The sequence below is a fragment of the Otolemur garnettii genome, unplaced genomic scaffold (genome assembly GCF_000181295.1).
Source record: "Otolemur garnettii isolate 467f Iridium unplaced genomic scaffold, OtoGar3 scaffold00089, whole genome shotgun sequence".
NCBI lineage: Eukaryota > Metazoa > Chordata > Mammalia > Primates > Galagidae > Otolemur > Otolemur garnettii.
The window spans coordinates 3,966,168-3,978,144 of record NW_003852484.1 but is presented as its reverse complement, the minus strand read 5'-3'; the positions used below and the strand labels follow the sequence as shown (position 1 = coordinate 3,978,144).

Sequence of the window (11,977 nt, the reverse complement as noted above, 5' to 3'; positions counted from 1 at the left end):
TATAATATGTAGGGTGTTGATTTTTTAATACAATCTGATGTGGTTGCATCAAAGTAATCAACATAGCTTTTGCTTCATTTACTTGATTATTGTGTTAAGACATTTATGTTCTACACTTGACAGATTTGACTTGTACCCTTGCAATATGCTCCATAGGTGTAGTCCTACCTTTTACCCTCCCTCTATCAAACCTACCTCCTCCCCTCCCTTCCCACTCCATTTCTCTCCTTCATCCTGGGATATAGTTGTCTTCTATCTTTCGTAAGAAAGTGTGAGTAAATATAAGTTGGTTTTATAGAAGTACTGAGTACATTGGATACTTTTTCCTCCATTCTTGAGATACTTTACTCTGGACAATATGTTCCAGGTCCTTCCATTAAATCATAAAAGAGGTAAAGGCTCCATCTTTTTTTAAGGCTGCATAGTATTCCATGGTATACATATACCACAATTTATTAATCCATTCATGAGTTGATGGGCACTTGGTCTTCTTCTATGACTTGGCTATCATGAATAATGATATCATTATTATCATTATCAATGAATAATCTGGTGCAAATATCCTTTTTGCAAAGTAATTTTTGGTCTTTTGGATATACTTCTAGTAGAGGAATTGCAGGATCCAACAGCAGCTTAATTTTTAGATCCCTCAGTGTTCTCCAAACTTCTTTCCAAAAGGAACATATTAGTTTGCATTCCCACCAGCAGTGGAGGAGTGTTCCCTTTTCTCCACATCTACCTCTTTATGTGCTTACTTGACTCCTAGGATTAGCATTCCTCCCTTGAACTATTAATATTATTTTGATCATTGAAAAGAAGGCCATTGCAGGTAAAGGGTGCTATTTGGAAAAGATTTAAAGAAACTTAAAGGAATATGAATAAAGAAAAGTGGTAGAGTGAATCTGACTTAGAGGAATGGAGATACTAGAAAGTTAAGGGAGAGAAGAGAAAGGTGATTTGTGCATTCTGATGTGTGATGATACTGGAAAATGCTACTGGTCACTGAGAAAGGCATCTTTAGCTGAAGATTTTTTAAGAGGAACATCTTGCTCAAGCTAGGAAAACTGTTAAGAATGAGGGTACCTGTGAAAACCTCACACTGTACCCCAGAAGTGCATTAATACATAGTTACCATTCAATAAAAAAAAAAAAAGAATGAGGGTACCAAGGTAGAATCTTTCCACTGGTTTTTTTACTTAATAAAATTTTAAAAAATGTAACACTATTGTATTAAAACTATTATACTAGTATTACTGTTACAAAAGTAATATCAACTTACCATTAATTTGGAAAAGGAAAAATAATAAAATTAAATTCACCTAAAATTACCTGTGGAGATGTGATTAAAAGATAAAAATGTAGATTAAGGGGAATGGGATGAGTTCAAGAATAGAAATAGTACAGAATAGAATTTTTTGTGGGAATGATGAATAGTGGTTAAAGCATATGATATCTGAAGAAAAATAATAAAACATAAAGTAGGAAATGGTAGGTTGAGGTATGCTCCTTTGAGGATAGGGGCCTTGACTTTTTTTACTTGTATTCCCAATAGTGTCTAGTACAGTGTACGATGCAAGAGTTAGTGAATGAGATATTTTATAGTGACTAAAGGCATAGATTTTTGAGTCAGATAGGCAATAGATAAAAAAAATACAGTTTCTGGCAACTTCCAGCTGTGTAACTTTGTTTTTGTTTGTTTGTTTGTTTGTTTTTTAAGAGACAGAGTCTCACTTTGTCACCCCCGGTAGAGTGCTGTGGCATCATAGCTCACAGCAACCTCCAGCTCTTGGGCTTAGGTGATTCTTTTGCCTCAGCCTCCCAAGTAGCTGGGACTACAGATGCCTGCCACAACACCCAGCTATTTTTTTTGTTGCAATTTGGCCAGGGCTGGGTTTGAACCCACCACCGTCCATATATGGGACTGGCACCCCGCTCACTGAGCCACAGGCACCACCCCAGCTGTGTAACTTTTTATAAGTTGCTTAATTTCTTGAATCTTCAGTTCCTTCATGTATAAAATGGAGGTAGTAGTACATATTTTGTCATGTTAAATCAGTTAATGCATGTAAAATGCTTAACAACTTATAGTCATAAGCCTTCAATATTTGGTAGTGATAGCAATAACCATCAGGATAATAATGACTTTGGGAAAGCCTTTTTGTGCCAGGAATTTGGATTTATTAAGTAGATCCTGGAAAGAAACATTTGGCATCAGATTAGAAAAGAGAGAGATTAGGGGATGAGAAACTACTTGTTGTTCATTTTAATAATCCAGGGTAGAAGCTGTAAAGTCCTGAACAAGAGTGGTAGCAGTAGCAATGTAAAGAGGAAGCAGATGGGCAATTCATTGAAAAAAGAGCATTGAGTGGGGGGAGGGGGTGGGGAAGAGATTAAATAAAAATATAAAAAAAAAGAAAAAAGAGCATCAGTGACAGGTGGTAACATTTCAGATATGGAAATGGAGAAAGCAGAGTGAGAAGTCAAAGATGACTTCCATTTCTGTAATTACATGAAAGTCGCAACAGATATTTCTTAACAATTGGCCATTTTATCTTGGTGCCTATAATTTTTATAACTCCAAAATCGGGAAATATAAGTCAGTTACCTCTTTGTGAGATTTTCCAGTCACTCTCGAAGTTCAACAGTCTGTTCTTTGCATTGACATACGGAATGAAAAGCTAAGAACCTTGTTTGTCTATCCACTGCAGTTGTGTTTGCATTGGGAAACAAAATGTACAAAAAGCCACCTCCTGAAGGAAACATAGTGGCTCAAGTTTTCAAATGTATCTGGGTAAGTCTATGAATTATTTACCTGACTTTTTCAACCAAAAGAAGGAGATGTTATTCTGAGAATATGGGCCTTGAGACATGGGAATGCATTTTTCCCAATGACCTCTGTTGAATTTCCATGCCTTTTAAAAGCTGAGATTAACTGGTCTTCCTCAGTGCCTCTGCTTAACCATTAAAGATTATTAAAAAAATAATCTTTTTTTTAAAATTGGCAATAAAACTCTGAAGTATAGTTGTATGTGGTAACTATAACAGAAATAGAAAATAAGTCTAGACAAAATGATCTGAAATATTCTGAAATTCAATTACTGATTACCTACTAATGAGGTCAAAGTGTTGGAGTAGGTCATTAAAAGTATGTGTGTTTAAGGGAAAGGATAATAAATTAGAAAAGTCAGGGGATGGTTTCTCTGTATCTCCCCTGATGTCTATGTTTTGCCCTAGTTTGCTCTTTCCAACCGTTTCAAGAACCGTTCTGGAGACATTCCAAAGAGACAGCACTGGTTAGACTGGGCAGTGGAGAAATACCCAGTAAGTTGGAAATGCAGAAACATTTTGTAGCTTAGTGGAGTCTTTCCTCATGTTCAAACTGATTCTCTCCTACTACATTCAACCTCTTCTATTACTTTTAGGGGGATACTTCTATTATACTTTATGCAAGAAAACCATGTGTAGAACTTCTAGCAATTCTGCCTGTTTTTCCTCCTTCTTATAGACGCAGCTCATTATGGATGTGAAAGCACTGACCAGGGTACTATTCCTTTACATTCCACTGCCCATGTTCTGGGCTCTTTTGGATCAGCAGGTAAAAATAGTGCTTTTGAAAACTACTGCTTATTATAACCAGTTCCTTTTCATAGGAAAGGGATTTCTCATATTATCATCTATTTTCGCTAGGGTTCACGATGGACTTTGCAAGCCACCAAGATGAATGGGAATTTGGTGAGTAGAAGATTTTATAGAGAAGACTTTTGTTTTCTTCATCATTCATATTAAGGAAAAATTAATTTCTTTGTGTTTTTGCTTAAAAACTGACTTAAGATCATTTAAGAGTTGCTTTTAGCCTGAAGGCACACTGTAAACAAAATTAAAGAAAGCTACTCTAGAGATAAAAACCAGAATCTTATCTTCAGAAATTAGGATTAAAAGGATGGGAAAGGTTTTAACATAGGTAAGGAAGTATTGATTTATAACAAATGACCTAGGATAGTGATTTTCTTCTATCTTAACACAGCAGGGACTGGGTTGATTGGTACTACTACCCAATTGCTCCATCTTTCAGGTAGGGATCACAGCAAGGGGCCTATGGAAAATGGAGTATTATGTACATGGATATGGAAGGAATGAGAAGGTTGTAAATATTATTTTCTCTTTGTCCAATCTTCATTATTTGGTCCACCCATTCAAATAAGGTACCATCTCAGCTCCCAATTGTTCACTTCCTAGATTATTGTATTATTTTTATACCTTCTCAGTTCTGAAACAAACAAAGTGGAATGATACCACAGTCATATTAACCAGTCTATTTGGAGCCTGACAAATATAGTTTTACCTTTCCCTTTTCCTGGGTTGTTGGTGGTCTTCTTGTTGATACATTAGAAAACAACTTTGGAAACCCTGTGTGTCAGGGGGAGTCTTTACCCTAACCATGATGTCTTGTCCTTCATGTTATTTCCACCTACAATTGCAGTTGCTGAGTTTAATAAAAGCATGCTGACTCTATTCTCTCTCAAGTTAAGGGAGACATAGGTCATAGAAAGGAATATTTTTCCTTAGGCCCATCTAGCTTCATCAAAAAATAGCTAGAAGTCATCCTAAGTCTGTTCCCATCCTTGTAACTAAAAAGTGGCCCTAAACGAAATGCCTGATGAATTTTCTCTTATATGTGTCTCACCTGGTAATTAGTAAAATTTTTGATCTGTGTTTTTCTTATCTTTCAGCCACCATCTAATTATAATTTGTTATAATGTTTCAGGGGTTTTTTGTGCTTCAGCCAGACCAGATGCAGGTAGGAGATTTCTCTACAGCTATGCAGACTTATTTCTTTCCTCATCTATTCTTTTACCTGCATTGTTAGGACTAACAACTGTATTTGATGCTTTTCTCCTGGTGCTGAGTAGGGCCAAGGTTAGAGATGAAAATATTCTCTTTAAGCTCCACACTTCACCTTCATATTCCCTGTTAAATGAGTAGTTCTTAACCAGCTCTAGAGAGAGTGAGTTTTGAGGCACAGGTAAAGTATAAATAAATATTGGGTTTTTTTTCCCCCAGTAATGGAATAATGAAAATATTGTTGAAGAAAGTGTAAGGCTTTGTCGTATGAGCATTGAAGTCAGTATCTCTGTTTATTGGTGATTCCCAATTCTTTTTCAACCCTTTGGTTCCACAATTTCAGTTCTTTCTCTCTTTCCTTTCTCAAGGCCCTGATTTTCCCCATAGGAAACTAGAAAATGTGAGTGAAATTGGGAGGGAAGAGCTTCTAATATGATTGGCAGGAAAACAGGCTCAGAGTGAAACTGGTCCCTTGGGATATTTGGAAGCTAAACTGCTGTGCAAGGGAAATAGTCTTGGGTGTAAAGGTACTAGGATCTTTGGAATCATTCTGTCCTTATTATGATACAAGTGTGTGTTGATGTAAAAGAGAGTGTGCATAAGCAAATGAGAGCAGCGTGCACACTTATAATAGGAGAGCTCTTGTACCTGATCCTTTTTACCATGGTGTTACAGGTACTAAATCCCTTTCTGGTTCTTATCTTCATCCCGTTGTTTGACCTTGTCATTTATCGTCTGATCTCCAAGTGTGGAATTAACTTCTCGTAAGTGCTCCCTATGCCTGTATTATTCAAACTGATTGAGTCTTTGCCCAATTTAATAATGATTCAACAGCAGTATTTTTCTCCTTAGTGATTGTTTTGGCTTATCATTTATCTGCTTCTGTTTTGCTGTGTTAGACTAAGTGCCTATTAACAATGAAAAAAAATGGGAATTAGATCTAATTAACAAGAGTCAAAGTCCTTACTATGGACTTAACTGTGTTATGTTAAAGGGGGAGGTCTAAGCTTCATGGAAAGTAAAAAATATGTGAGATTAGGCTCCTAAACCAACTTGCAGCTTTGTTCTTTTTTTTAAACAAAGTCTCACTTTGTTGCCCTCAATCGAGTACTGTGGTGTTATAGCTTACAGTAACCTATAGCTTACAATAACCTCAAACTCCTGGGCTCAAGTGATCCTCTTGCCTCAGCCTCCCCAGTAGCTGGGATTACAGGTATCTGCCACAATGCTAGCTATGTTTTAGAGAGGGGGGGTTTGCTCTTGCTCAGGCTGGTCTCTAACTCCTGAGCTCAGGCAATCCACCTGCCTCAGCCTCCCAGAGTGCTAAGATTACAGGTGTGAGCCACCCGACCTGGCCCTCCTGCTTTGTTCTTGAATGTTTTCTCTTCAAAAAAGCCCATAGATTTTGTTTATTCATTTATTTTTTTAGAAATTTTTTTCTTTTTTTTAGGGTTTATTTAATTTTTGTTGCAGTTTGGTCAGGGCTGGGGCTTGAACCCACCACCCTCAGCATATGGGGCCAGCACCCTACTCCCTGAGCCACAGGTGCCACCCTGTGTTTATTCATTTTTTAAATCAAATCATAACTGTGTACATTTGATGACCACTAATCCTTTTAAATCTCCTATTGTCTCTATGAAACAAATGGGAGACCAGGTAGGACTGGGGATAAAATTGTTCCTAATTACTTTCTTTCTCCTTATTCTAAATAGAAGTGTTATTATTTATAAAGTTTGACAGAAGTTCAAGCCTCCTGTCATTCCTGATTTAATAGTGACTTCATTTTGATGACCATTTTACCAAATTCAAATGGCCTTTGGCCATTTACTCATTGATTGAATAAATATTAAGTAGTTTAGAACCAAGTGTCATACAAACATAAATCAAGCACAAATCTTTCCCTTGAGGAGTATTATATAGTAAGAGAACTAGAACAGATGCAAGTTATATATGTAATATAACTATTACACAGGTAGAATATGTTAAGTGTCCCAGAAAATTAAAATCAAAGTGCCAGGGAAGTGTAGAGAAAGATAGTCCTTCCTGCTGCTGGGGTCAACAGACTTGAGAGGAAAATGAAGTAAAACATGTACAGCACCTGGCATTTGGCAAATAAAAAATGTTAATAAATCTGGTTGTATTGCTGTTATTTTCATTATTGAGTAGAAAAACCATCATAAGCAAAAGTAGAAGTGAGAAAATATGGTACTTTATAGAGAAGACCAATTCTATGTGACTCAAGTAAAAGGAGAAAGAAGGATGTGTGAAGGAGAGTAGAAGGAAATACTTTGAAAAGTAATCGGGACCAAGTCAGGAAAAGTCTCTAATGTAATAGTTGTCTAAGGAGGTTGGATTTTCTACTTGAGTCTAAAGTTTAGATACAGTTGTCTCTCCCTTTCCTCTGCAGATCACTTAGAAAAATGGCTGTTGGTATGATCCTAGCATGCCTGGCATTTGCAGTTGCAGCAACTGTAGAGATAAAAATAAATGTGAGTTCAATAAATCTTAAGGTATATGAGGGCAGGACAATATCTGCCTTGTTCACTCTTCTGACTTGTTCAATCTTGATTTTCTGGGACCTACACAGTATCATTTTATAGGAGGTATGCAGTAAGTATTGGTGATAAATGAGCAGATACAGGAATAGAGTAACAATATAAAATGAGGCTCACCTCCCACCTGAATGATTCAGAGTATATTTTCAGGAAATTCCTAAACACTAAGATTCAAGATATGTACTCATCTATTTAGGGAACATATGATGCTTTTCTAGGTACTTAAACAAATACCTTTTGGCAGATCGAATAGCCACTACTTGGGAATGAAAGATGTGGCCACAGCTGAGTCAAGAATCATGGGGTTTGTTGCTTGTGCTTGCTACACTGACCTCATGTTTCCCCCTCCAAACCGCCTTCAGTTTTCTAAGCCAAATACTCTTTGGAAGGAGAAAACTGCATTCTCTTGGCTAGATGGGCTAAGCTGTCAGAAACAGGACTAAAATATGTATTCCCACTGTATCTGAAGGATTATTTGTTAGTAATTCTGACATGTGTTCTCTGTCCCAAGGGAATGGCTCCACCCCAGCCAGGTCCTCAGGAAATTTTCCTACAAGTCTTGAATCTGGCAGATGATGACGTGAAGGTGACAGTAGTGGGAAATGAAAACCATTCTCTGTTGGTAGAGTCCATCAAATCCTTTCAGGTGAGACGTGAGCCTAACTGAATTAGAAATTCTATATGCTATATTGACTGTGTTTTTTTCTTTAAATTAATTGTATCATAAGCATCTTCCCATGTCTTCAGATAATCTTTGAGGACATGATTTTAATATACACATAATAGTCCATCTTATTGATATATCTTAGTTTATTTAGACATTTCCTTATGGGGATGCGAGTTTTTTATTATTATGCATAATCTTATAATGAAAACTCTTACTCATAAGTATTTATGCATGCCTCTAATTACTTCTTATGGTATATTCTAAGAAATAAGATCACTAAATTAAAGAAAGGAATTACTAGGTTGAAAGTAATTCATGATGTCACCCATCCTGAGAGGTTATAAGACTGATGTCCAAGATGGGGTGGAAGGTAAGTGTGACAAACACTTCATTCTACAGAAAACACCACACTATTTCAGACTGCACCTGAAAACAAAAAGCCAGGATTTCCACTTCCACCTGAAATATCACAATTTATCTGTCTACACTGAGCATTCTGTAGAGGAAAAGAACGGGTACAGTCTGATCATTCGTGAAGATGGAAAAAATATCTCTAGCATGATGGTAAGTTGACAAATTGCCCAGGTTCTAAGTTGTCGTCTCAAAGTAAGCTGACTGTGGTGGTTCATCAATGTCTTACCCAGGATCTGCCTAGTGATTAAACTTTCTCATTATAGGTTCCTTTTTGTCAGCTGTTACTGATTTTTACTTTTTCCCATTGTAGGTAAAAGATGGAGAAGGCAAAACAACCAAGGGGATGGCAACTATGAGGTTTGGATGTCAAGGAGATACCAGGCCACTCTGTTTTCTTGACTCTTGGATCTCTTCTAATCTCTGAGGCTTCAGATGAAGAGCCCTCCCATTCTACTTGTTCTGAATGGGAATTCTCTCTCCTAGAATACCAGGGGCACTGGTGTCAGAAGGCATTTCCAAGACACTGAGAGGGAGATAGGCTTACATTTTCATGTGGGATTAAAATATGACCCTGCATCTGTACATGACCCCAGTGCTCTGCTGCATAAATTCTTTTTGCTAAATCTTACCCATTTATCTTCCAGTCAGGAAAATAACTGAGGACTTCTCTCTCTGTGATCACCAGAGAGAAATTTAGAAGTGAGCAAATAGTCCTTCCTTCATTGTTGGTAGTTGAATATCTATCCTTTAAAGTTTTTTCTCTAAATCTATAGACACATCCTGGTATATTATAAATTTGAAGTCAAAAGACTTTTGAATCTGGAAAAAGCTAATGGTCTTGTCAGACAGCAAGGGATAGAGATGGAGCATGAAGGAAGTCATCTGCTCTCTGTGGCAGGTGTTAGACATGGCCACCAAGATCATGTGGTTGCTGTTAAGAATAGCATTTCAGAAGACTTTTACTGAAAAGTCTGAATTTCACTAAGAGTAGAATATAACATAATAACTTGTTATGAATATGCCTTAGCAAAAGTAAACATCTCAAAATAAGACAGTAGTGAGGCCAGAGAGCCAGAGAGCCACAGGCCTCCAGAAGAGGCATTTTTTAGGTCAGTGCAAGATGATCCACAGTTCAGGAATTAGCATTCATGACCCTAAAGGGTCTTCCATTCTTGGTTTCCTTGAGCTAGAGACCAAATCAAAAGCTCTCAAAACTAAAATTTGCCAGAACCCATCCTGAGGGACCAATGTAGGCACCCAGGTTCAGAAGACTGGAAAGATGGGTTCGGGAAGAGTCCAAAGTTTCTGCACACTCCAAAACACTGACAACAACCTAACATCAGCTGTTAGCCTGAGTTCTGCATAAGTTAAATTAGACTTCATAAGAGGATAAGATATCAGTTTTACATAAATGCCATTATATTTTTATATATACATAATTACCTTATTTTTCTTAGTAAAGTCTCAGTTGATCAATTCCATCATTGTAAGGGAAAGAAATTAGATGCACCTAAATTAATTAGTGAGGAAACTCAGATTAACATGAGTGGTCATAGTAGTGTCCACCCAGCTAGAGATCTGGTAAAGATGTGACAAATAAAACATTAATACTTCAAGAAGAAGTTAGGGACATCTGAGACTACCAATTATTTCTTACATGAGAGTTCGCTCATTTGTCCAGTTCCCAATATACATCACGAACCTTTCATGTGCCAGCTACTATTCTGTAGGCCTTTTTACTGTTTTACTTAAATAAAACAGAAAAAGCTCCTACTCTCTGTTATCAGGGGTCCTGTTGGGGAGTATTTGTCTGATGTGTAAATAATGTCTCTACCCTCAGGTTTATTAACACTTTGCACAAAGATGTCAACATCACCCTGGGTACAGATATCTCCTTCAGTGTTGGTGAAGACTATGGTGTGTCTGCTTACAAAACTGTGCAAAGAGGAGAGTAAGAGCGTTGCCCCTGTGGATGTTTTACTTTTATTACAAGTTGTATTTTAAAATGCTGTCTTTATTTATAGGTGGGGAACTTAGGTACATCTTGACTGATTTTGAGTATAGAGATACTCCTGCTCTTTTTCAACTCTTGCCTCCTTCCTTCAATGTCCCTTTTTTCTGCATGGATATTGAGTGATTGATGTGAAGACCATGCTTATAGTTAACCCAGACCATCTCTGTGAGAAGGTTTATTATTGGTTCCCTCCTTCCAAAGGAAGTACCCTTTGGCTCCTCCCATTGCCACCTCATTACTTAGAATTTATCCTCTCAGGCTCACTGTTTTATGCTGTTCCACTAAGTCCTAAGAGTTGCATGAGAAAAATTCACTTGGGCCTAAAGTCCACAAAAGAAGATGATTTTCACCTTCTTTATTCAGGTTTAAGATTAAAAAAAAATGCCTAACAAGCAAGCAATCAAGAGATCAAACTAGGGGCAGAAACTTGGCATGAAAAATGTAGAATATAAATGTTTTAACACAACAACTAAGAAAATGACATAAAGGCTATGTTAACCAGTGGATGAAAGTATTCCAAATTGTATATAGAAACAACCCACTGTACCCCATGATAGTATTAATGTACATAGCTGTGACTTAATAAATTTAAAAAAAAAAGAAAAGAACCCAGTCTAGAAACATCTTTCTTCAAATAGAAATGGTGACTTGGCCACTTTCCTCTCCACCAGTAGAGAGATGAGGTCACTTTCCCTAGAGATGAGAATGCTTTTCTAACCTGTAATGTTTATTCTAACCTAAACTCATTTTGTTCCAGATACCCCGCAGTGCATTGTAGAACAGAAAATAAGGACTTTTCTCTGAATTTGGGTCTGCTAGACTTTGGTGCAGCATATTTGTTTGTTATCACTAATGTAAGTAGCTCACAGCCCGCTCCTCACCTCCTCTATCTTCTGGGATCCTCTTGATAGGGACAAAGAAAAAAAGACTCTGTGGCCAGACAGGAATACATATGTATTTCTAATTTAAGGTGACAATTTCCATAATGACTTTAGAAAGCCCATTAACTTTCTCCATAAGGGATGTTAAAATTGGTAACATTAGAAACAAGCAAATGGTCTTGGAAATTTATCTTGAGTCATCGCTGAGATGACACAATCTATTCCAGTCTCATTATGGCCCCAAGAAAACAGATTATTTATGCAAAATTAATTATGTCTTCTTGGCATATACAGATCTCCTCGCTTCCTGGAAATTTCATCTACTAGCATATAACAGTCTGAAATACAAATCCTGGTAGTAAATGTCAATCTCTACACAAAGTTTGTAGAATCAGTTAACTGTGGTCCACCAAAAGCAATGTCTTGGTAATCAGGGCAGGATACCTCTGAATTTTAATTTTGATGTCAATTTTGACTTAGTTTTTCATTACTTTTGACATATTATTAAAGATAAAAAAGATAGCAGGAAAAAGAGAGAATATATCTAGAGATGTGATGAGAACCCAATCTATAAAGTTTTGTTTAATTTACAAATTAATGGCTC

At 36.9% G+C, this 11,977-nt stretch overlaps 1 protein-coding gene across 1 annotated transcript in view; it reads left to right on the top strand.

Moving 5' to 3' along the window:
• Window positions 1–11,977, top strand: part of SLC15A2 (solute carrier family 15 member 2) — a 40,236-nt gene that overhangs the window by 20,596 nt on the left and 7,663 nt on the right. Inside the window, exons 8-19 of the mRNA XM_003795122.3 lie at window positions 2,709–2,791; window positions 3,235–3,321; window positions 3,506–3,595; window positions 3,688–3,732; window positions 4,766–4,798; window positions 5,518–5,606; window positions 7,250–7,331; window positions 7,909–8,043; window positions 8,464–8,628; window positions 8,789–8,835; window positions 10,319–10,429; window positions 11,250–11,346. Coding sequence (XP_003795170.3) covers window positions 2,709–2,791; window positions 3,235–3,321; window positions 3,506–3,595; window positions 3,688–3,732; window positions 4,766–4,798; window positions 5,518–5,606; window positions 7,250–7,331; window positions 7,909–8,043; window positions 8,464–8,628; window positions 8,789–8,835; window positions 10,319–10,429; window positions 11,250–11,346 — 1,064 coding nt within the window. The remainder of the gene's footprint in view (window positions 1–2,708; window positions 2,792–3,234; window positions 3,322–3,505; window positions 3,596–3,687; window positions 3,733–4,765; window positions 4,799–5,517; window positions 5,607–7,249; window positions 7,332–7,908; window positions 8,044–8,463; window positions 8,629–8,788; window positions 8,836–10,318; window positions 10,430–11,249; window positions 11,347–11,977) is intronic.